Genomic DNA, 26,657 nt, shown 5'->3' with positions numbered 1-26,657 from the left:
AGTGGTCTCCTGATGACAGCCCTGGCACTTATTTTTTTTTACAAATTAAACACTGCGTACTAAGGAGATACATAACGATTGCACAGTACTCAAGCTGAAAGTAATGAGAACATAAATGCTGCATGATCCACACAGTAGATAAACCTGGCAGCCTAAATACTGTACACAGTGCTTTGGCGTAAACTTTCATGTTGTAAAATACCACCTAAAAATAAGATCTCTGCATATGGTGTTCAAAAAAATAGCAAAATAAAGTGCCTTTAAAAATTGCCGCAAAATTCCCATATGTGTGCTGCTAAATGTCCATATTTGTGCGGCTTAATTTGCTAATCCATGGTGTAATATCCTGGGGGGTCTGCTTAGTCTCCCATATGACACAGATATTTATTGGTTTGGGGTTCAATAGCCCCCCCCCCCTAGAAGGTTGCGGCGCAGGGGCATGCATTACACCCCTGCCGCTCTGAAACTGTTTCTTTTGTTTTCATTAACACAAGATTTGTGGCCTAAATTCTCTCAAGCGCCTAGAAGAGACAGCGTGCTATACAAGAAAACTCGGTCATCTTTTTGGAAGTCCTGCTTCCATCGGCTTGAAGAGAGAAAGAACTGCAGCAGCCGAAGACTTGAAACAAACACACAAAGTTTTTAGGAAGGGCGCCATATGTTGCGTCACCCCTGGAAAATGTGAACCATTTTTATATAACATTGCAAAATACAGTATTGCCTGAAACGTAGCGAGCACCGCCCTCGGTTTCCTGTTGAATAACAAAGGCTACATTTATGGTGCACCTCTTAAAAAACTATATATTTTACGGTTGTCCAGAAGCCTTTGGTGTTTTAGCAGCGGGATAAACACCCGGCGCGTGTGCCCAGAGCAGGGCGCGCGCCGGCCCTACTGTGGGTCGCTGGAGTGCTGGGAACAGCGGTGCATGAACCCCGGAGCTGGCAGGCGCCCAACCTGCTGAGAATACTTTAAAGGGCGCCTTAGGGGCGGAGGCTCGGACTGAGTGATCCGAGGCCACAGATGTGTCCTTGCAGGGGAGCAGGCCACGCCCCGGGCACCTGACCACTCCCCTGACTCTGGTAAGAAGGGAACGGACTTCCTGCTTCTCACCAGCAGTGTGCGTGTTTGGGGAGCCCAGCACGTAATTAGGCAGTGCCACCGGCCTGTCATGTATTCTTCTTCCTTAGTTTAGCGTTTTTATTACGTGTTATAACCACATAAAAATATGTAAACAATGTGAACTCGTAAATTTGAATCTGTGTTTACAAACATTCCCAGGAGTCTATTACAGGATCTCACGATTTTCTATTAAGAAGCCTGAAATGGAAAGCGGCCAGGTTTGGGATAATAAAATAAACTAAACAATATAAGCTGAGAAACAATACAGGCAGGACTGGGAAAAGGGGGTGGGCCTGGGGTTTTAAACATACAGGAGGTTCCTTGGTGATGGGCCCTGCATTCACCGGACCCAGAGAACAATGCAAAGCTTCACATTGTTGCTATTAACGCGAGTGCTTAATTTGTGCGGGGTGCTCCCGGTGGTGGGCACTGCCACTCCCTTTACAACCTCACACGTTGATCTCGTGCAAGAGGGAAAATGACAGACAAGGAGAGAGTGAAGAAAGAAGACAAAGGTGATACAATGGGGACAAAGAGAGAAAGCAGGGGTGACAAAGGACTTGAAGGACTGAGAAAAGGAGGCAGAAGTAAAGGATGGTGGAAAAGAGGCCTGGGGTGGAATAAAAACTAGAAGTTTTGGTATTCCACAACCAGGGCATTGGGCAGCACCAGCCTCGAAGCCAACGAAAACACGGGCCACGGCACTGTTGTTATTTTGTATTTATTTATGTACAGGTACTGGAGGCAGGCAGATATGGATGAGCAGGTACTGGAGGCAGGCAGAGATGGATGAGCAGGTACTGGAGGCAGGCAGAGATGGATGAGCAGGTACTGGAAGCAGGCAGAGGTGGATGAGCAGGTACTGGAGGCAGGCAGAGATGGATGAGCAGGCACTGGAGGCAGGCCGAGATGGATGAGCGGGTACTGGAAGCAGGCAGAGATGGACGAGCAGGTACTGGAAGCAGGCAGAGATGGACGAGCAGGTACTGGAAGCAGGCAGAGGTGGACGAGCGGGTACTGGAAGCAGGCAGAGATGGACGAGCAGGTACTGGAGTCGGGCAGAGATGGATGAGCGGGTACTGGAAGCAGGCAAAGATGGACGAGCAGGTACTGGAGTCAGGCGGAGATGGATGAGCGGGTACCCGGAGTCGGGCAGAGATGGATGAGCGGGTACTGGAGTCAGGCAGAGATGGACAAGCAGGTACTGGAGTCGGGCAGAGATGGACGAGCAGGTACTGGAGGCAGGCAGAAATGGACGAGCGGGTACTGGAGGCAGGCAGAGATGGACGAGCGGGTACTGGAGTCAGGCAGAGATGGACGAGCGGGTGCTGGAGTCAGGCAGAGATGGACGAGCAGGTACTGGAGTCGGGCAGAGATGGATGTTCAGGTACTGGAGTCAGGCAGAGAGGGATGTTCAGGTACTGGAGTCAGGCAGAGATGGACAAGCAGGTACTGGAGGCAGGCAGATATGGATGAGCAGGTACTGGAGGCAGGCAGAGATGGATGAGCAGGTACTGGAAGCAGGCAGAGATGGACGAGCGGGTACTGGAGGCAGGCAGAGATGGACGAGCGGGTACTGGAGGCAGGCAGAGATGGACGAGCGGGTGCTGGAGTCAGGCAGAGATGGACGAGCAGGTACTGGAGTCGGGCAGAGATGGATGTTCAGGTACTGGAGTCAGGCAGAGAGGGATGTTCAGGTACTGGAGTCTGGCAGAGATGGATGAGCGGGTACTGGAAGCAGGCAGAGATGGACAAGCAGGTACTGGAGGCAGGCAGAGATGGATGAGCGGGTACTGGAAGCAGGCAGAGATGGACAAGCAGGTACTGGAGGCAGGCAGAGATGGACGAGCAGGTACTGGAGGCAGGCAGAGGTGGATGAGCGGGTACTGGAAGCAGGCAGAGATGGACAAGCAGGTACTGGAGGCAGGCAGAGGTGGATGAGCGGGTACTGGAAGCAGGCAGAGATGGACGAGCGGGTACTGGAAGCAGGCAGAGATGGACGAGCAGGTACTGGAGGCAGGCAGAGGTGGATGAGCGGGTACTGGAAGCAGGCAGAGATGGACGAGCAGGTACTGGAGGCAGGCAGAGGTGGATGAGTGGGTACTGGAAGCAGGCAGAGATGGACAAGCAGGTACTGGAGTCAGGCAGAGATGGATGAGCGGGTGCTGGAGGCAGGCAGAGATGGATGAGCGGGTACTGGAGGCAGGCAGAGATGGATGAGCGGGTACTGGAGGCAGGCAGGGATTTATGACCACCAGGTACTGGTGGCAAGTTGGGATGTCCAGCATGTGCAGGGTGTTGGGAATGTTCTGCCACCAGAGGCTGCCTGCTCTGGATGTCCTGGCACTGCAGGTTGGCCAGCTTGTGGAGGAGTGCAGGTGTGGTCAGGTACCTGAGGCTGCAGGCAGTGTCCAGTCGTCCTGCATTCCTACAGTCCCCAGTACCGTTGCTGTTCTGAGCAGTACTGCCGCACCATCCCTTTCCTACAGTTCTTTTAAAAGGCCCCCTAGACCCTCTGTCCTAAGCGTATATGCTGCGCGCCTGTCGCGTGGTACTTGTTCCGGTGCCAGCCACAGGCGCGTGGGTAGTTTTATAGTTACTTCCTTGTGTGTACATATCAATGTGTCCTGTGTGCCCTGCGAGCGGTGAGTGTGGATTCCAACTTCAGCTGAGGCATTTCTGGACTGGGATCCTGTCTGTCCGATAGCAGGACGCGTGAACTGGCCTTTTGACCTCAAGCATACACGGTGCCGACCTCATTACACCCTCTCCCCTCTGTCTCTCTTGTGGATTTGTGCCCAAAAGTACAGTGACCTGCCTGCTGAGGTAGGGCTGCTGTAGCACCGTCTAGGTTTCTTGTTCTGAAATGGGCCCTGCGCTGCTCCCACTGAAATGGCGTTGTAAACAAATGTTTCACCGAAGGTGCGTGTGTCAAGCAGCAGAGCCGACCTTCATCCGTTCAGCGCCGGGGCTTTCAGTGTCTGCGCCGATTCTCTCGTCGCTTTTATTGGCTGCCCGAGGACACCGCTCCTGAGCACATCTTGTGAAGTCATTGTGCCGCCGAGTCATGGGAGGGCAGCGCTGTTGACATGGAAGTAAATGCCTCTATTTCCTTGCACTGATTAATGTTCTCTGGAGGGGGCATTGTCACCTAATCTCCTCGCATACTCATTTCGAGGATCTTCATACGCGTTTCTACTTTTGATGATCGAGCTATTGAACTGCACTCGGTTTGCGTAATTCATTTGTAGAACTGTTTCTGTAGATGGTTTGATCGTGTTCTTTCTGCACAGGTGTGTTGATGAAATTATGAAACAGCTACGCAAAAGCATCGGCCTGTTATGTAAATCGAGACGAGTAAAGAGAGGGTGGTGAAAAGCCTCAAATTCTAATGTGTCTGCTCTGCAACATGTGTGATCCTGAGCATATAGGTGTACCCCATTTCATTCCATTCTTTGTAACTGACAACTTTAGGATTGCATACAAAAACATTAGTGTTAAAGGCACGCATGTGCTGAACATTAACTAAAACACATTCATATATGTAATGTTGCAACATATACCAGTTAATGTTGACTGTTCTAAATGCTCGCTAATAAAATACAAATTGTTCACCAGGGCTTTTAAGATCTGGCCAGAGTGGGCTTTGGCCTCGAACCCCAACTTTCATGAGATATCTTTTTTATTTCATCGGGACATACACTGTAATGACTATTTAAAAAGTTTCTTGTTTTTCCTTTTTGTTTTCTTGTTTGAAAGCCAGATCCATGCCTCACTGCGACTTACAATGTTGAGCAAGGGTTAATAATTATATCATAACGGTAAGTGATAATGATATCATAGCAGTCAGTGATAGTGATACCATCATAGCAGTCATTAATAATGGTATCAATTATATCATAGCAGTCCGCGATAATGATATCCTAGCCGTCGGGGATAATGGTATCATAGCAGTCACTAATAATGATATAGTAGTCAGTGTTAATGCTACCACAGCAGTCAGTGATAATAATCTCATAGCAGTCCGTGGTAATGATATAGCAGTCAGTGATAATAATCTCATAGCAGTCAGTGATAATGATATAGCAGGCAGTGGTAATGATATAGCAGTCAGTGATAATGCTATCATAGCAGTCACTGATAATATTCTCATAGCAGTCAGCGATAATGATATCATAGCAGTCAGTGATAATGCTATCATAGCAGTCACTAATAATGATATAGCCGTCAGTGATAACGCTATCATAGCAGTCATAGATAATAATCTCATAGCAGTCAGTGATAATGATACAGCAGTCAATGATAATCGCATAGCAGTCAGTGATAATCTCATAGCAGTCAGTGATAATAATCTCATAGCAGTCAATGATCATGATCTCATAGCAGTCGGTGATAATGATATCATAGCAGCCAATGATAATGGTGTCAATGGTATCATAGCCGTCAGTGATAATAATATAATAGCAATCAGTGATAATGGTATCATAGCTGTCGGTGATAATGCTACCATAGCAGTCAGTAATAATGCTATCATAGCAGTCAGTGATAATGGTATCATAGCAGTAAGTGATAGGATTATTTCTGACTATGATAGTATTATCATAGCAATTAGTAATAATGCTATCATAGCAGTCAGTGATAGTGATACCATCATAGCAGTCATTAATAATGGTATCAACGATATCATAGTAGTCAGTGGTAATGCTATCATAGCAGTCAGTGATAATGGCATCATAGCTGTCAGTGATAATGATCGCATAGCAGTCAGTGATAATGGTATCAATGATATCATAGCAGTCAGTGGTGATGCTATCATAGCAGTCACTGATAATGGCATCATAGCTGTCAGCGATGATATCATAGCAGTCAGTAATAATGTTATCATAGCAGTCCGTGATCACAATATCATAGCAGTCCGGTTCGGATTGAGCTTGGGTATGCTGCTGCTGAGTAGGCGTGTCTAGCCCAACTGAAGGTTCCTTTCATTCTGCCCTGAAGGCACCTGACGGGGAGTGTTCCCAGTCCACACACTTGCGGGCAGTGAACATTTATGAGCTCAAAACGAACATATATAGGTCCAAAAACCGTGAGGCAACCCGTGTATTTGAAGTAGGAAGCTGGGCACATTACCCACAGCTGTCCTTGCACTGCACTCTGGCTGTGGGCTGCTGTGGGAAGGGGACGGCGTCCAGCCAGTCCAGTCCAAGGGGTACTCGCAGTACCACCCGTGATGCTGCAGAGGGCAGTGCACGCGGGCATTCTGTAGGCAGCATCACTCCCTGATCTGTCCAATCCGAGAGCCTCTAGAGGTGAGGCGCAGTGTTTTCACGCTTCCGCTGTCGCTTGCTGAACCTCCATTGGCTGTCAAGGGTTCGGCATCAGAGCTCATGGGTTTTCAGAAATTCATACATCCCTCTGTCTATACGCTCAACTGCAGGGCAGAGAGAAAGGGCGTGAGGAGACCTGGTCCCATCAACAACTAGTGCTTGACTAGGTGCTCACTGCGCCAGAGTATCGGTTCACTACCGAAAAGCTTTGGTACTCTCCTATTAAGAGCATTGAACCCCTTCTGTAACATGCTAGTACCCCCTCGTTCAAATTGTAGAAGTGCAACTGCTCAGTGTCTGACTGGACCTGCCGACCTAAAGCACTTTTAGAAACACTTACACTCTTCACTGCCCCACTCCTGTTTTCCTTAACAGGAGCTAAGTCTGCAGAGGCGGCCAGGGCACCTGGGTGGCTGGAGCGCACTCACCTTTAAAAATCCCACCAAGTGAGAGGGAGAAGCGACAGGCCCGGCTCAGGTGCCCTGTAGAGCAGCCGGCGCTGCAAGGACCCCATGACGGGCCCTGTAGAGCAGGCAGCGCTGCAAGGACCCCATGACAGTGCCCGCAGAGCAGGCAACGCTGCCAGGACCCCATGACGGAGGCCTGCAGAGCAGCCGGCGCTGCAAGGACCCCATGACGGACTCTGCAGAGCAGCCGGCGCTGCAAGACCCCATGACGGTCCCTGCAGAGCAGCCGGTGCTGCAAGGACCCCATGACGGTCCCTGCAGAGCAGCCGGCGCTGCAAGGACCCCATGACAGTGCCCTGCAGAGCAGGCAGCGCTGCAAGGACCCATGACAGTGCCCTGCAGAGCAGGCAGCGCTGCAAGGACCCCATGACGGAGCCCTGTAGAGCAGGCAGCGCTGCAAGGACCCCATGACAGAGGCCTGCAGAGCAGCCGGCGCTGCAAGGACCCCATGACGGGCCCTGTAGAGCAGGCAGCGCTGCAAGGACCCCATGACGGGCCCTGTAGAGCATGCAGCGCTGCAAAGACCCCATGACAGAGGCCTGCAGAGCAGGCAGCGCTGCAAGGACCCCATGACAGAGGCCTGCAGCGCAGCCGGCGCTGCAAGGACCCCCATGACAGAGACCTGCTGAGCAGCCGGCGCTGCAAGGACCCCATGATGGGCCCTGTAGAGCAGGCAGCGCTGCACGGACCCCTTGACGGGCCCAGCAGAGCAGCCGGCGCTGCAAGGACCCCATGACGGAGCCCAGCAGAGCAGGCATCGCTGCAAGGACCCCACGACAGAGCCCCACAGAGCATGCAGCGCTGCAAGGACCCCATGACGGAGAACTGCAGGGCAGCCAGCGCTGCAAGGACCCCATGACGGAGACCTGCAGAGCAGGCAGCACTGCAAGGACCCCATGACGGAACCCCGCAGAGCAGCCAGGACCCCATGACGGAGACCTGCGGGGCAGGCAGTGCTGCAAGGACCCCATGACGGAGCCCCGCAGAGCAGCCAGGACCCCATGACGGAGACTTGCAGGGCAGGCAGCGCTGCAAGGACCCCATGACGGAGCCCCGCAGAGCAGCCAGGACCCCATGACGGAGCCCTGCAGAGCAGCCAGCGCTGCAAGGACCCCATGACGAGACCCCACAGAGCAGCCAGCACTGCAAGGATCCCATGACGGAGACTTCCAGGGCAGGCAGCGCTGCAAGGACCCCATGACGGAGCCCTGCAGAGCAGGCAGCGCTGCAAGGACCCCATGACAGGGCCCCACAGAGCAGCCAGCGCTGCAAGGACCCCATGATGGAGAACTGCAGAGCAGCCGGCGCTGCAAGGACCCCATGACTGAGACCTGCCAGGCAGGCAGCAATGCAAGGACCTCATGACGGAGCCCACCAGAGCAGGCTTTGCTGCAAGGACCCCACGACGGAGCCCCACACAGCAGCCAGCGCTGCAAGGACCCCATGACGAGACCCCACAGAGCAGCCAGCGCTGCAAGGACCCCATGACGAGACCCCACAGAGCAGCCAGCGCTGCAAGGACCCCATGACGAGACCCTACAGAGCAGCCAGCGCTTGGCAGGCAGCACTGCAAGGACCCCATGACGGAGACCTGCAGGCAGCGCTGCAAGGACCCCATGACAGAGACCTGCCAGGCAGGCAGTGCTGCCAGGACCCCATGACGGAGCCCCACAGAGCAGCCAGCGCTTCAAGGGCCCCATGACGGAGACCTGCAGGGCAGGCATCGCTGCAAGTACCCCACGACAGAGCCCCACAGAGCAGCCAGCGCTGCAAGGACCCCATGACGTAGACCTGCAGAGCAGGTAGCGCTGCAAGGACCCCATGACGTAGACCTGCAGAGCAGGCAGCGCTGCAAGGACCCCATGACGTAGACCTGCAGAGCAGGCAGCGCTGCAAGTACCCCATGACGGACCCCAGCAGAACAGGCAGCGCTACAAGGACCCCATGACGAGACCCCACAGAGCAGCCAGCGCTGCAAGGATCCCATGACGGAGTCCTGCAGGGCAGGCAGTGCTGCCAGGACCCCATGACGGTGGGCTGAGGGAAGCCAGCGCTGCAAGGACCCCATGACGGTGGGCTGAGGGTAGCCAGCGCTGCAAGGACCCCATGACGGTGGGCTGCAGCGCAGCTAGCGCTACAAGGACCCTGTGATGTTGGGCCACAGAGCAGCCAGCGCTGCAAGGACCCCGTGACTGGGGACTGCAGAGCAGCCAGTGCTGCAAAGACCCCATGACGGGCCCTGTAGAGCAGCCAGCGCTGCAAGGACCCATGACGGAGACCTGCAGAGCAGGCAACGCTGCAAGGACCCCATGACAGAGGCCTGCAGAGCAGCCAGCGCTGCAAGGACCCCATGACGGGCTCTGCAGAGCAGCCGGCGCTGCAAGACCCCATGACGGTCCCTGCAGAGCAGCCGGCGCTGCAAGAACCCCATGACGGTCCCTGCAGAGCAGCCGGCGCTGCAAGGACCCTATGACAGTGCCCTGCAGAGCAGGCAGCGCTGCAAGGACCCCATGACAGTGCCCTGCAGAGCAGGCAGCGCTGCAAGGACCCCATGACGGAGCCCTGTAGAGCAGGCAGCGCTGCAAGGACCCCATGACAGAGGCCTGCAGAGCAGCCGGCGCTGCAAGGACCCCATGACGGGCCCTGTAGAGCAGGCAGCGCTGCAAGGACCCCATGACGGGCCCTGTAGAGCAGGCAGCGCTGCAAAGACCCCATGACAGAGGCCTGCAGAGCAGGCAGCGCTGCAAGGACCCCCATGACAGAGACCTGCTGAGCAGCCGGCGCTGCAAGGACCCCATGATGGGCCCTGTAGAGCAGGCAGCGCTGCACGGACCCCTTGACGGGCCCAGCAGAGCAGCCGGCGCTGCAAGGACCCCATGACGGATCCCAGCAGAGCAGGCATCACTGCAAGTACCCCACGACAGAGCCCCACAGAGCATGCAGCGCTGCAAGGACCCCCATGACGGAGAACTGCAGGGCAGCCAGCGCTGCAAGGACCCCATGACGGAGACCTGCAGAGCAGGCAGCACTGCAAGGACCCCGTGACGGAACCCCGCAGAGCAGCCAGGACCCCATGACTGAGACCTGCGGGCAGGCAGTGCTGCAAGGACCCCATGACGGAGCCCCGCAGAGCAGCCAGGACCCCATGACGGAGACTTGCAGGGCAGGCAGCGCTGCAAGGACCCCATGACGGAGCCCCGCAGAGCAGCCAGGACCCCATGACGGAGCCCTGCAGAGCAGCCAGCGCTGCAAGGACCCCATGACGAGACCCCACAGAGCAGCCAGCACTGCAAGGATCCCATGACGGAGACTTCCAGGGCAGGCAGCGCTGCAAGGACCCCATGACGGAGCCCTGCAGAGCAGGCAGCGCTGCAAGGACCCCATGACGGGGCCCCACAGAGCAGCCAGCTCTGCAAGGACCCCATGATGGAGAACTGCAGAGCAGCCGGCGCTGCAAAGACCCCATGACTGAGACCTGCCAGGCAGGCAGCAATGCAAGGACCTCATGACGGAGCCCACCAGAGCAGGCTTTGCTGCAAGGACCCCACGACAGAGCCCCACAGAGCAGCCAGCGCTGCAAGGACCCAATGACGAGACCCAACAGAGCAGCCAGCGCTGCAAGGACCCCATGACGAGACCCCACAGAGCAGCCAGCGCTGCAAGGACCCCATGACGAGACCCCACAGAGCAGCCAGCGCTTGGCAGGCAGCACTGCAAGGACCCCCATGACAGAGACCTGCTGAGCAGCCGGCGCTGCAAGGACCCAATGACGAGACCCAACAGAGCAGCCAGCGCTGCAAGGACCCCATGACGAGACCCCACAGAGCAGCCAGCGCTGCAAGGACCCCATGACGAGACCCCACAGAGCAGCCAGCGCTTGGCAGGCAGCACTGCAAGGACCCCATGACGGAGACCTGCAGGCAGCGCTGCAAGGACCCCATGACGGAGACCTGCCAGGCAGGCAGTGCTGCCAGGACCCCATGACGGAGCCCCACAGAGCATTATCTGGGAAAGCTCTTTCTGGACCTATATGGCCCTTTCCATCTAGAGGAGAGGTCTCCTGAGACCCAGTACTATTAGAAATAACTGTACTTATTGTTGTCTTCTTCTTTCAAACTTGTCTTGGAGACTATGCCAAACCACTAAATGTTTGTTGCTATTTTAAGGATATGAGTATGACTGATGTATGTGTGAGAGTATGAATTGTTTTGTACATTATTAGCCACGGGGTTATGTTTTAGGTTTTGGATAGTACTAAATGAACATACATGTGAAGTGTTAACAAAATAATGGATAGAATGTTTTAATTAGTGTGTACTCAAATTGATAAAAGTGAAAAAATACAAATAAAAATGGTTACTAAATAAATAACTTTATTTGTTTAATTTTCTGTGCTATATTGGCAGGTGAGAACTTGTTTAAGTCTCATATAAAATAATATAGGTCCAGAAAGAGCTTTCCCAGATAATTCTTTGGTCTCTTCCCCCCTTCTCTTGGACCTTTAATTACCCTAGGGAGGGCCTTCCGTTTAGATTTATAGGAGCCCCACAGAGCAGCCAGCGCTTCAAGGACCCCATTACGGAGACCTGCAGGGCAGGCATCGCTGCACGGACCCCACGACCGAGCCCCACAGAGCAGCCAGCGCTGCAAGGACCCCATGACGTAGACCTGCAGAGCAGGCAGCGCTGCAAGGACCCCATGACGTAGACCTGCAGAGCAGGCAGCGCTGCAAGGACCCCATGACGTAGACCTGCAGAGCAGGCAGCGCTGCAAGTACCCCATGAGGAGACCCCACAGAGCAGCCAGCGCTGCAAGGACCCCATGACGAGACCCCACAGAGCAGCCAGCGCTGCAAGGATCCCATGACGGAGTCCTGCAGGGCAGGCAGTGCTGCCAGGACCCCATGACGGTGGGCTGAGGGAAGGCAGCACTGCAAGGACCCCATGACGGTGGGCTGAGGGTAGCCAGCGCTGCAAGGACCCCATGACGGTGGGCTGCAGCGCAGCCGGCGCTACAAGGACCCTGTGATTTTGGGCCACAGAGCAGCCAGCGCTGCAAGGACCCCGTAACTGGGGGCTGCAGAGCAGCCAGGGCTGCAAAGACCCCATGACGGGCCCTGTAGAGCAGCCAGCGCTGCAAGGACCCCATGACGGAGACCTGCAGAGCAGCCAGCGCTGCAAGGACCCCATGACGGAGAACTGCAGGGCAGCCAGCGCTGCAAGGACCCCATGACGGAGCCCTGCAGAGCAGCCAGCGCTGCAAGGACCCCATGACGGGCCCTGCAGAGCAGCCAGCGCTGCAAGGACCCCATGACGGAGACCTGCAGAACAGCCAGCGCTGCAAAGACCCCATGACGGTGCCCTGCAGAGCAGCCAGCGCTGCAAGGACCCCATGACGGGACCCCACAGAGCAGCCAGCTCTGCAAGGACCCCATGAAGGGACCCCACAGAGCAGCCAGCTCTGCAAGGACCCCATGACGGAGTCCTGCAGGGCAGGCAGCGCTGCAAGGACCCCATGACGGAGACCTGCAGGCAGCGCTGTAAGGACCCACGACAGAGCCCCACAGAGCAGCCAGCGCTGCAAGGACCCCATGACGGAGACCTGCAGAGCAGCCAGCGCTGCAAGGACCCCATGACGGAGCCCTGATCTGTCCAATCCGAGAGCCTCTAGTGGGCCGCAGTGAGGCCAGTGCTGCAACGACCCCATGACGATCCAGGGAGGGGAGGAAGGGGTGAAACACGCTGCTCGCATAGCGTACTAAGTGAATGACAAGATACCAGACGCCGTGGGGCGCCCTTTCCAGCTGTGAAACATTGTCCCACTGTTTTTGGGAAAACTTTAATGATGCTTTCAATTGTAAACACTGACATGAGAGAAGGGTGGGAATGACATCCAGCGTGCATCCCAGTTGTATATCTTAAAGTGAAGTCAAACATCAGACTGGTTTCTGTATCAATGTTGAATCCCTTTAATAAAGGGAATATAAAACTACAAGATGATTGGTGATGTCATCCGAACAAGAAATGCCTTTCTCGTTGGCCTTCGTTACGCGAATTTCACTCTGTGAGTACTGGGGATCTGTGCCTGGATGTGGTGAGAGGAAGCTGGCCAAAGTGGGGTACAAAGGATGCACTTAGATGATCTAGCACTACTGGGGAGACTATCGATTCCCAGCTCCTTCGTCTTGTTTCTTTACATCTCCTGTGTCTCTTTAATTCTCTCTATGCCAGGTGTACATTGTTCTCTCTCTGCCAGGTGTACATTCTTCTCTCTCTCTCTCGACTCTCTCTGCATACCCCTCTTTCCTTTCTTCATTCTGCACTTCTCTGCGTTTCATGTTGCCTCTTTTTCTTCCCCTGTCCACTTCTTTCCTTAACATCCTCTCTCCCCCATTCTACACCTTCTCTTGATTCTTCACATTTTCTCCATAGATCACCCTTGGTTTCCTCCTCACTCCACACCCTCATATTCTCTCTCCTTTATTTTCCACTTGTCCTCCTCATGCTTCCGTTCTGCTGTCCCTTTGGTCTTGCTTCCTTCTCTGTTCCCTACATCCTCCTCTCTTCCATCACTCTTTACTTGTCACATTCTCCCTTCCTACGCTTTTCTTTCCCCATCTCTTTTTCCTCACTTTATTCTGCTTTCTCATTCTATGTCTCAGTTCCTATCCTCCTTGGCCCGCCTTTTTCTACTCCAGTTTTTTTTACTGTAAATTTCCACTCTCGTTCTTCTATCTTTTTCTTTTCTCTTTCAACTCCCTGTTGCTCTATTTCCTTTTCATTGATCCCCTTCAGTTCTTCCCTCTTTTCCTACCCTGTTCAATCTTCTCACCACCTTTCCCCAGAGATCTCTTACTAATCTTTGGTCCTTTTTCTTTTCCCCTTTTCTCTTGCTTCAAGACCTTCTCTCTTCTTCCTCTTACCTCCTCTGCCCTTTAACTCCTTTTCATCCTAACTTCTTTTTCGTTCCCTTCTCCTTTCTGTCACTTTCTCTTTCCTCCTTTTACTTCTTTCTCTCTCTCTTCTTTGCCTTAAAGGCACAATAAAATAAGAAAAGAGCTACTGTACTTGTGTGCAGAAGACCGAGGCTGCCGACCAGGCATGGTCAGAGTAATGAAAAGACTAAAAGGAATCTATAAATGCCAATGTATAGGGTACGAATAGTACTGGATAAAGCAAGGGTAAGTCTGGAGAGCACACATGGGTACTAATTAAACAATGGCTAGCAAATACCGAGACTGGAAGGGGCTCGCAGACTTCCTCTGGTATTTTTCTATGGCGCACAGTAATATATGCGAGTTTTAGCTTGGGGATGGGCGAAAATTTCCACTTCGCATGTGGTGTTTGCAGAATTTTGCCCACTCCAGCACCTTGAGACCCTCACGGGTGAGTAGTTGCAGGTAATAAGTACTGATTGATTGATCGATTGACTCCGCGTTCTGGTTGGAACACAGAGTTCTGGAAAAACGTTTACAGTACGGAACACATGTTCCCAGTGCTAAAAATCAGCACGAACATCGCGACGTGCCGAATTCCGCCTGCTCACGGAATCTCCCGGAGTTTTTATGTAACTCGTGAGTTCCGCCCACCCCTAGCTTTAGCCCTGCCCTTCCACCCCACAGTGATGACCTCATCATCAAAGGCCAAATAATGTTCCCTGCAGTCTGTTCACAGTCACGTGTTGTGTGGTCATTTCCTGTGATCTTGTGGCAGGTTAAAGGTCAGATGATGTCTTTCCTGTGACGTCATCATAATGCACATAAGTATGTTAGAGATACGCTAAATCCTACTTCTTTTGGTCATAGAATGTTGGCAAGTATATCATAGCCCTCTGCTGGGCTACCACATGTCTCTCTTCATTGCCAATCTGTCTGCTATCGAGAAAAGAAAGATTTTAAAGGATCACAGTTTTTATGTAAGTGATAATCTATAATTTGTCTTCTGTCTTTTCCCTTTCTGGAATAGTAGCCTATTGAATGAGGCAAAAATTAATCATAAATGCAAAGATGCTGGGGACTGGTGCGTTTCAAAACATGTTTGGCCCAGGGCCTATAACATGTTTACGATGTCACTTAGTGTACCTTGTTTTGTTGAAGTCAGCATTGTTGGCCATCATCCCTTTTAAAATATTTGTAATATTTTGTTTAGTAATTGTGAATTGAAAATTGTCAACGAACACAACAATGTAGTACAATGTGCTAGCTGGAAACACAAATGTCAAAAAATAATAAACCAATTTGAGGTCAGTTTGTGTTGGAGTACTAAAAGGGAGCCTTCAGAATGTAAGGGAATTTAATAGGATTTTAGAAAACATTCTTTTTATTTGAGGACTCTGTGGTTCTTTGAAGTGCTGCTCTGGTTGGGGCAATAAAGAGTTTTATGCGCAGCGCCAGCCACCAGGTCTTTAATGAAATCCAGAGTCACCTGGTGCACATTTGAAGAATTGTTTTGAAGTTCTTTTTGCACTGTGATGCTACACACGATGGCGGAGTACAACCCTATGAAGCGGTGAACGCAGGTGGGGCCCACCGGCACTCATTTTTGGGGACCAGCACTTATTTTTCCTCAACAGACTTTAATCAAGAACAAGAGCGAGAAAAAAATAAAAATGGGGAAAACAGGAGGAAGAAAAAGATGGAAAAACAGTGTGGAAAGGAGAAAGCAGAAATGAAGAAGTTCCTGTAAGAGTGAAATAAAGAGGCAAGGGGTGTAGGGTGGTGGAAGAAAGAGGCATGAGGTGGGATCGAGACTACGTGGCTTCAGTGTTCAGCAATCCCGAAACTCATCCACCAGAGCTTGGAGCTTCTGCACAAAACTTTGGGCTCCGGTACTTATTCTTTTACAAATCTGAGCACTGACTACAACAGCTCCTCAGTGTCTCTGATGTCACAAGCAGTAAGTAGAATATACTCTAAAGAACCCCTCAACAGCGGTGTCTAAAATGTGGTCTGGGCAGCTGTAGGAAACCGCGTATCGTTACCTGGTGATGGAGGTAGCACTCTAAGCGTCAATGTTTGGATTCCTAGTTTCTAATGGGCGGCATTTGCTCCTTCAGCAAAGGAACACATACTTAGGAACTTTGTTAATACACAGGGCCCCAAAATATGAGAAACAAACGTCATTTCTTTGTTGTTTTTGTATTAATGATAATGTAAAAATAACATATTGTCTGAATAGTGCATGGTATCCTAGTACTGCAGGTAACAGGCGTTAATATTGTACCACTTAATGTTACCCTATCTATCGACCTCAGAAGAATGAAAGGCTGGGTTGACCTACCTGCCTGAGAGTCTCCTAATAGCTTTATGTAAACAAATTCGCTCATCAATAGCTTACATGGGGTGTCATTTTAAGATCTCCTGGACTTGCAGAAAGTTCTTGATATAACAGAATTGTCCACCGTCATATTTTAGCAAATGTCCTTGTGGTAGGAAGCGGTTTCTCTGTGTCTCAAAAGTGCGCTCCTCTAGCCTGAGACGTTGTGCGGCTGCGGATGGTGGGGCAATGTTGAAAGTGCCTTTACATGTTCACCTTGGGTCTTATTCACAAACATTGCTACACTCAAGTGTGTTTCCATGATCAGAAAGAGAACGGACTATCATTGGATGATGAAAACGTGTTCCCCGGAGGAAGGGGCTAAAAGGTGCAAAGCGCAGCGCCGCCCTAAGCCGGCAGGTGGTCCACCTGGCATTATAAGCCCTACTACTGGGAAAGTAGTAGGCGAATGCAAAAACAACAGTTGATGGACAGAATGCAGAAAAATGTCATACATTCACCCCAGTACAGAGATCTGGGCCTAAATCCATAGTTTTTTGCTCTCATGCCTGTTCCAGTTTGAACCCAGCCATATGCAAATCAGTCATGGGAACAGTCCAGCGCGAACTGCCAAGCCAGGTCCTCCCTGAACTGGAAACAAGCATCCTAGGACCGGTTTCAGGGTTTCACCCCTCTTCAGCCAATAGCCTGATTCCAGTGGCATGGAGAGCACGGGACTCACGTCTGGGCATACCCGTCCCACTCGGGGTGACAAATGCAAAAACAACAGTTGATGGACAGAATACAGAACAATGTCATACATTCACCCCAGTACAGAGATCTGGGCCTAAATCCATCGTTTTTTTGCTCACCATGCCATTCCAGTTTGAACCCAGCCATATGCAAATCAGTCTTGACCCTGTGCCTCATGGGTACAGTCCAGCCCGAACTGCCAAACCAGGTCCTCCCTGAACTGGAAACAAGCATCCGAGGACCGGTTTCGGGGTTTCACTCCTTCAGCCACGATAGCTTGATTCCAGTGGCATGGCGAGCACGGGACCCACGTCCCTTCCCACTCGGGATGGCAAATGCAAAAACAACAGTTGATGGACAGAATGCAGAACAATGTCATACATTCACCCCAGTACATTTGTCACCCCGTCCAGGAGCCTCGCCTGCCAGTAGATTTACAGCTCGGTTTGGGATTCCGCCTGTGTGCCCCTACTGGGAACTTACGCCTGCAGGGAAGGTTTGTTTTGGGTCCGCCCCACCGCTCAGTCACAGGAACGAAGCGAAACCTCACAGCTGAAAGAAACCCCAAGATGTAGGCACGTGCCGCCCTAAACGGCTCTGAAGCTGTTCCCAGTTGGAGGCCCTCTAGACAGCCCCCCTCGTGTAGCACTGCGAGGCTAATGATACAGTACTAAGGCTACAATGTTGCACTTGGCGGCCCTTGTGCAACCACCAGCCTGCGGGAGACCGATGTAGCACTTTGTATCCAGCCTCTGTCTCAGAAAGAGGGATGTTGAAATGTGTATCCGTGGCTCGTGTCGGACGAGAGGCGGCGCTACTCTGTTACCAGCGCGCGTCCAATCAGAAACACTCTGACTGACTTCATGAGATCCTTCCACTCTGGGAGACTGTGAGATCCGCTCATCCACGGGTGTGTGCATCAGCTGGTGGTACAAGGCTGCGGACCCAGCGGCCAGAATCCTAAACCTCCCTGCCCAACTAGACCACACTGTGTGATCTTGGTTCTTTCACCTTTTGTACTTCTGTCTCTTTTTCCTTTTCGTTCCAAACCGAGAGCGATTAGAAGGATATTGTACTTAGGTAAATAGGCATTTATGTACACATTAGGTTTGGTACCAGTTACGTGTCAGTCTCGTACTCTGCATGTGACCCCGTTCAGTGACGACGGCTGCCGCCTTCTTCAGAATGAGTCCCGTGCTGTGTCCATCACAGGGCGTAGGGAGGAGTTTATTCAATGCGTCCATCGATATGGTTCACTGGAGTGTCATATATGTATCTGTTTGTTCAGTGACATCTGTGTCGATTCCTGCTTTAATAAGGAGGCCTGTATTCTTTACTCTGCTTATGATGGACTTTATTTTCTATATCCACAGCCTGTCTGATAAAGGTTTTATGTAGTGCATCCACAGCGAATACATGTTTCCTCCTATGCATCTATTAGCCATGTATAATAAGTATTTTATATGATGTGTGCATCATTACTTCACTGACATCTGTTTGCAGATGTTGGCCCAATAAGGATATCTTTCGATGGATCCATCAGCCGTTCAATATCGACTTTAGATGATGTATCAAGTAGCCTGTGTGATAAGAACTGTGTGCCATCTACTCCTCAGCCCGTGTCTACAGATTTTCATGCTGTACATTTATCAGCCTGAGTGCTAATAATGTGTGAGTTCATATGATGTGTCCGTCAGGTTTTATGAAGCTATCATGCTTTGTATCCATATCGCAGGTGTGATAAGGACTTTATACTTTGTTTCCATCATTCGGTTTACGCTCTTCATCCATCAGTCTCTTTAATAAGAACTTAAAAGGTATTTATCAATCCGTCTGTTTCATAAGGATGTCGTACCATGTGCCCATCGGCTATTTTAATAAGGTTCATGCTATAATGAAACGGCTGATTTAATATATTTTTTTTGCTGTATATCCACCGGATGGCATAATAAAGACTTTATACTGTGGGCCCACAGATGGCTCAATAAAGACTGAGGCACTCATCAGATCAGAAAGGATTTCAAATCACGGCTCCTTGACTTTCGAGGGCAATAAGGACACATTCTATATCATCAGCCAGTTTTAATTGACTTCGTACAGGCGGTTATAGCCCAATGTCGTAAACGCTATTCCATACATCAATCAGACAGTCTAATAAGAGATTTATATAATTTTTGAGTTAGTTCTATAAGGACTTGGTACTATACATCCAGGTGTTCCAGAAGTTAGTGCGTGGCCTCGGGCCAAAATTCCGTGTGGAACCTCTGGGATGCTTTTTTCCATTTTCGCCAGGTGTGATGTGCAGCACCTGTAGCTAAAAGCAACAAGCATTGGAATAGCCAATAGGTCTCGCCTTTGGGACCTTATAAGTGTTTAGCCATGCAACAGTTCATATTGTTGCACCAAGTATATTGTGCTGGATAACCAAACACTTATAAGGTCCCAAAGGCGAGACCTATTGGCTATGCCAATGCTTGTTTTCTATATTAACCAATCGGGTTATTTTACACAGGGTGTGGCTGGTGTACTTCAGCCTTTAATCTTTCAGATTATTGTTCCTATTAGTCAATGAACACACAATACATCATGTACACCAAAACGTCTATATTAAGTTAAATATCTAATTTGATGAAGTTACTTTGTACTATATTACAGTTAGTTGCAGGTTGCCTCCCGCTGGGTCACAACAAGCTATAAAACGTTTCTGAAATTTAACGCTGGGATTGGGCTGCAGTTTCTACATCTAAGAACAAGAAGTGAGCAAATTCATCTAAACAGGTACAATGAACATGTAAGCTGTATGAAGTACTTCGAAATGGAAGTTACCTTCCCTAATTGCCTACACGATTAGGAAAATCTTGACTTAGTGCAAGATTTTTTTTTTTTTTTTAAATAAAGGTTTTCAACTGGAAATGGGTTAAACTTCTTGACGCATGGTAACTCATCTCATGGTATAATATCTCCTCCATTTGGGGGCAGGACTATAACTTTAGAATCGACATCTGGCGGAAATACAGACCCTCTACATAGCAAACATGTCAAACATGACCGGTCAAACTTTAGGAAGTAGCCGCTACTGGCTAATCATCAGGCAAGCGGCCATCTTCTCCAACAACAGCCTTGATAAATGCAGGCACCTGCGCACATTATGCGAAGCACTGATGGATCTTTCCCCCAAACAGGAGCTTCATTGTGTAATTCTTTCAAAGGCAAATTCAGAAAAGCATTAGGTATCCTTCTGTTGTATGCTGCATGTACTAGGCCAAAAGATGATCCATAGCAAAATAAAATAGACAATTGCATCATAAATCTAAACCACCATAACATAGCCCTGTAACAAGCAGGTGCCCAAGCTCACGTCTCCCATCTATCGACAACGAGAGTTTAAAACAAATGGGAAAAGTGTGCTCTCATCCTCTGAGCCCAGTGTAAATCTGTCCCGGGTCCTCAGTTGATATATTACACACCTTTTGACCGAGCACCCTCCGGGTGACAGCAGTGTTTTTTTGGACACCTGAATTCAATTTTTATTAGCCGCATGAGATTTCAAAGAGCCCAATCTATATAGCGGAGATTCTCACTAATGAGTATTTTGGTACCAATTCGACAACCAGACATTCAGCAGTGTATAAAGTAAAGACAAGTTGTATTTCGAATGAAAAGCTATTTAGTCAAAGACATTTAGACCAATAAGAAATCACTCTATAGTTGTCACATTAAAACAAGGATTCCAATGTTGCCGATAAACTGTTCCACTGTTACCTCATGCTGCAGGAAACCAGCCGACAAAGCCCAAATTATGTTATTTTACTCCTGTGTCAGCTGTGTTTCAGCCCAATTCTTACAGTAATTCACACGACATGAAGGACGAATATTTAAGTATGTGGTAATATGGTAGGACTGGACTATGTTCCAAAGACGCACTCTTGTGGTTTTATTTGAAACTGTGCCCACCAGGAATGTGCAATGTGTCCTGTAGTGCACCTATAGACCATGGAACTGTATGCTAGTGCTGTTTCCCACTTGCCTGCCATGATCACACTAATATGGTTGGACTCACTTTTTCTGGATCTCCAAATTCAGTTCTAAGTGAGTGAATCAGCGTTGTCAATGTCTTGAAGCCCAAGGTCGATTGCTTCGATTAGAAAAAGACTGGTACCAGCTCCTTGCTGCCTGATTAGCGTAATTATTTTGAATCACTTCAGCGCACAGAAGGAAGAAAAGTATTCCGTACTTGGAAAATTAACCGGTGCATTTGATACTGTAAAGACTACAACAACTACGGCATGCAGCGCTTTTGAGGCAGAAAGCAACCTTTGCAAGCTGTTTAATCATTTACTGCAAATTAAAAAGCTCCGATTTGAAGAACTCCCCACGTATTCAAATGAGCTGTGAAAGTGCGACGTGATATCCAGCACGGATAATGAAGATTTCTTGCCGCAGATTTTGAGCCGGCATTAATCTTTAAGCTATCACCCGATACTTCATTAGATTCAAGGAGAGACGGACACCGTCAGAAACAAAGTGGACGGTAACTAAAAGCTCTGCTAAAACGGAGTATGGAATCCATGAAACCGTCTGGGGTGATGCCCTGCGCACAATGCAGAAGACGTCAACACAAATCACTGGGTGTGGCAAGCATACACACTACTAATTTACCGGCACACAGAGTGCCTTCAACGGAAAACACGTTAGGTAATGGGCTTCTAGGAGTGTGAAGTGACAGGAAAGTCCACGTTTTTAGAGCCTTAATTTGAAATAATAAGTAACATCCCTAATCTACGGCCCCCAAACTGCACATACAGAGAGGTGAAGGATAAGCCTTCACATGGGAGGTCATATTTACAGGAACCTATCGATAGAAGTACAAAAGATCGTAGTGGCACTGAAAGCCTGGGAGGTGGAAAGGCCCTTGGGGCGGATGGGTTTAGGGCGGAATCTTAAACAAGCATTGGCCGCGCGTCCGTGAAAGTGACACGGCCGCGCGGCCGCGAAAGTGATCGCGATCAAGCGCGGCTAGCGATGAAAGCATTGTTGCGCGCGTGCACGCTCGCGTGAACGCAAGCGCTAGGCCCTGTGGCAGCACTTTGAAAAACCGTACACTAAATGTCTCGGCCAGACCAGCGCATGCGCTGGATCAGGCGAGACCTAAAAAGTAGTTCCTGGAAGGAGAAATACATGGGGTCCTGGCGCCGTCTAGTGGTCTAACCAAACTACCTCATTAGTAATGAAGATGGCAGGCGTGCATGCATTAAAAAAAAAATTCAATAGTTGTTATTGAAGGCACTGGGAAAGCTGGAGCATAAAGCTTCTCCGCCCTGCCCCTTATGAATGACAGCTTTGTATGCATCCCACAGCTAGTTTAGGATGGATACAGTTTTCTTTCTGATAATTTGACAAGGACCTCATACTGTGTTTCCATTACTTTAATAAGAGCAGTCATGTGCACCCAACACCAGTTTAATACAGGTTTATACAATAAATCCAATAACCAAATTGATAATTAATTCATAATTAATATTTTTCTCAGATGGCTTAATAAAGAGTTTATATTCTGTCTGTCAAATGACTTATTAAAGACCTATGAAGTTATAAGTTCGATTATTTATTCAAAGTGCATGTTATAATGATATCCTTATAGTCGTCAGCATTAGCTAATTTTATAAGGAATATTTAATTTTGTATAATAAAGATTGCATACATTGATTCCATTAATCTGTTTAATAAGGGCTTTATATAATGCATTCGATCATCTGATATATTGTGTGTCTCAGACGGTGTAATAAGGACTGGATAGATTTCTATCACATTGTTTGCATCCTTTTTCGAGTATTATACGGACTGCATCATCTGTAACCAGCAGCCAGTTTACTAAGGAGTTATTCCTATGCATCCTCGACTGGTCCGCACTTGGAACCAAAAACGGTGTCCTGGAAGAGGTATCTGTCTATGGCCAGAACGCTGGTTATGTCTTGAAGAATTGGGTAAGACCATTTCATAGTTGTGGGTCGAGGACTCTAATGGCCTCCCCCCCCTTGTTTCTTGTGGTCTCGACTGGATGACCCATATGTATGTGCCTAGCTAAGGATGTGGTGGAGGTTGGGATTCTGTAGGTGTTATGGTGTGTTTCTATCATAGTGTCCCAGGATGATGTACAGAATCCGAAGTGTCATTCTTTGTTCCACTGGGAGCCAGTGAATTTCTTTTAGAGCTTCAGTGAGCTGGTTCGATTTCATCCATTCCGGCTGCTTGGTTTTGGACCGTATAGGTGGTTTGATCTTTCTCTAGTGCTCCAACGTTCACTATATCTCAGTCGTCCACCTGTGGAGGACCAAGCGATTCACAGAGTTCTATCCAGTGCTTTAAATGGGACGCTGGGACGCCCCGTTGCTGGGGCAGCCATGCGCGTTACAAATCGGACTAATAATAACAATAAGTGCAGGTAATCATTAAAGTAGAGGTGTGGCAAGTAGGCGGGACTAGGGGCGGGGCTAAGGGCAAGAAACGATCATACATAATGACTTTTGTACCAGATGCAGCCCATATCAAAACACACGAGAAATGCATTTATGTCAATAAAACAGATTAACTCATTACATAAAATTACATGATCCTCAGAAGCAGGGCGGAATCAGCCCTGCACTGGAGGAGAAACCTAACCTGCGCTTGCCGTGCTGAGGATCAGGGTACCAAAACTCTCCCTGGCTAGAGAAAAGTGCCGGTACTGACGACAACAAAATTTGGAAGTGCCGGTGAGTACCAGCCCATTTAAAGCACTGGTTCTATCTGATGCTTGACTGGGTGGGATGGGAGTACCATTTTCTGTACAGCACCAGATGGAAATTGATGCTTTGTGTGTTGACTGAGCCTGGCTTCATAAATCTGAGTCGAGATTGAACCAGAAAACCTGGTTAATCACTGTAGCTCATGGGATTTTACTATGTACTGTATTAATACACTCCCAGTGCTTAATTTGAGCTGGTGGTTTCCTGTGCTCACACCAGCACTTAATTGTCAACACCTTCACTTATGGCAGTCTACCACATGGTGGCGATGTTTGACTAATTTAGTTATGAGAAGAATACCAGTTGTTTACTAAATTAATATAAATTAAAATGGCTAATACCTGCCTCCCAAGCCATTCTTTTAGCTTTGGGGGCCTGGAATAGTTTGAATTGTCACACATGTAGGAGTGTGGTGGTTAGTAGTCGGGTCGATACAGGCATTGGCAGTGCTGGCAGTGTGAACGGGGGATGGGGGGGTGCAAGCTGCGGTGGCCTCCAGACGAGGGCCCTAGCACTTTCTTTTGGTTTTTTTCAACAAATAAAGCACTGTACTATCTATTTAGTTACTCAATGAAACAAGCACTATTAGGTTTTTAGATACAGGCGGATTTAGCTGTCTCACCAGCCTACTGTTTCCGGAAAACATCTTAACAAATATATATATACAAACAGTGACTTTGGGTTAGCTCTCTCTATCCATTGGTCTGGTTAAATCGTGTTCACACTTTGGTTCCGCCCACAACAGCATGCAGCTTGGTGCGATGCATAAACCCCACTATCCATCGTATGGCTTACGCCGCGAGAGATGCATTTTACTGGATGACATTTGCACAGCTGTCTGAAAAGGATTACGCTTCAGTCATTGGGCGGTATGTTTGGGCTGCGGTTCACATCTTTATTTTTACATTTATTATATTTTTACCAAATATTATTGCATTTGATTGTAAAAACAAAATATTGGCAACACCAGAGTAGTGGTCTTGCCAATGCTTGTTCTGTATGGTGTCCGTAGGATACACCCCACAGAGCCATTTTAGATTTCAGGCTTTAGATCAACGTGGCAATTACTTCTTATTTGAATAGCCGCATGAATGAATAACTTGGTGATGGTGAACACTGTGGCCTGTAACACAATGAGCGCTCGCTACTTCTACCTTTATTCTTGAAGAATGGATTTCCGGGGAGCTGTGCATGTTTCAGCATTAATATGCAGAAATGTAATTTACATGAATTCTCTTTTTAAAGCGAATGTTGGTACCTTTTTCAAATTCTGTTCTTTCCTCAACCAAGAAAGGTTATTAAAAAATGTATATAATGTAGGGGCAAACAATTAATATTTTTGCAAAATTTACATCTACTTTTCGTCATTATATATATATGGTGCAGGCTTACCTTTGATAAAGGTTTATGTTAGGCTGAAACGCGCCAGGACTGCCATGCTGTTCCAACAAGTATTGAATTCAATTCATTCAGCTAGTTACGTGTGCGGCTCACCTTCTCTCCATGCGGGGAGAATTGTGTTGAGATATATATATATATATCTACTGGCGGTCGCCAGTAGATAGTTATAGTTAGGACCGTGTTTCCATAGGAAATCTCAAAATTCTATTTTGAATAACTTTGGTGCCGGTTGACGAATCTTCGCGAAATTTTCAAAACTAATGGGGCGCTCCGCTCAGCTCCTACCCTGAAAGTCTCGGGGGGGATTCATCAAGCGGGGGCCGAGAAAAAAGGGGGGTCCCAAAACGCATTTTCCCCATGCATTTTCCCGTAGGACCTTTAGTCGAAGGTACAGCCCGAACGGCTGAACAGAATTACTTGAAATTTAGCAGAGAGGTAGTCCTCCGGTCAGGGATGTGCCTTTTGCATATATGGAGTCAATCTATTCAGTAGTTTCTGAGAAAATTGCAGTTAAAAGCACATACATATCTATAGCCGCGCACCCTGCGCACACCCTAACGTGCGCGAGCGTAATTCTGATTGGTGGTTACATGTCACTCAACGTTCGAATCGGTCGAAATCAGGAAGTGTCGGCCGCCATTTTGTTTGTTTTCAGTGCGAGAGTGGAAAAGGAAGGTGGCGAACGTGAAAAGGGGGCAGATTAGAGAGTTCCTGACCCCCTAGCCTTTGTCAGGGGGTCCCTGAAGGACCCCGAAGGCAGAAATTTTTTTTTTTTTTTTTTTTTTAAATCGCGGGGGTGCGCGCACGGTAAAAAAACATTAAAAAAAATTTAAAAAGTAGTTTATTGTAAAATAAATATTTAAAAAAATAATAATACATACATAACTTAGCATTTAAAAACCGTACAAATTCACTGAAAAAACCATAGGTTTCACACATGTTATAGTTAGGTGGATATTTCACTCGTAAAAAACCAATGAAATTCCCCCGTTATAGTTAGTTCAGATAACTATAACTCGCGCGACCGCCACTCTATCACAAGGATGATGTCATCAGTGATGTCAAGGGTGATGTCACTGACCATGTCATGAGTGATGTAATATGTGACGTCATGAGCAGAGGATTGCGGGCGCACGAGTTATAGTTATCTGAACTAACTATAACGGGGGAATTTCATTGGTTTTTTATGAGTGAAATATCCACCTAACTATAACATGTGTGAAACCTATGGTTTTTTTAAGTGAATTATATATATATATATATATATATAATGTGTATATTTTGTTTTTTTCCCTCCAGTTCCAATTTCCCAATGATAATCGGATACCAACACAACATATATATGTATTTCTTGTAATTATCCTGATGCCTAAAATCTCTAGCTGAAGGGACGGCCCCACTATCAACATCCGCCCCCACCTCACCCTGCTCACACACACGTGGACCATATGCAGTACATAATTTGCAGGGGGTGGAGGTGGATATTGAATGGGAAAGAAAAGCATACACGTGAACGGCCGGCCGCTGCCTCTCCTCCATCCTTCGTCAGC

At 48.9% G+C, this 26,657-nt stretch overlaps 1 protein-coding gene across 3 annotated transcripts in view; it reads left to right on the top strand.

Annotated features, from left to right (window-relative positions):
- Nucleotides 1-26,657, top strand: part of THRB (thyroid hormone receptor beta) — a 600,087-nt gene that overhangs the window by 14,612 nt on the left and 558,818 nt on the right. Inside the window, exon 1 of one of the 3 annotated variants that reach the window (XM_085630516.1) lies at nucleotides 2,209-2,227. The exons of the other annotated variants lie outside the window; for them this stretch is intronic. Within the exon in view, the coding sequence (XP_085486642.1) occupies nucleotides 2,216-2,227 (12 nt within the window). The 5' untranslated portion in view covers nucleotides 2,209-2,215. Of the gene's footprint in view, nucleotides 1-2,208; nucleotides 2,228-26,657 lie in introns of those variants that run through there. 3 annotated transcript variants of the gene reach the window in all.

Source organism: Triturus cristatus, chromosome 10 (assembly GCF_964204655.1).
Source record: "Triturus cristatus chromosome 10, aTriCri1.1, whole genome shotgun sequence".
NCBI lineage: Eukaryota > Metazoa > Chordata > Amphibia > Caudata > Salamandridae > Triturus > Triturus cristatus.
This window is presented reverse-complemented; position numbering and strand designations above follow the sequence as displayed.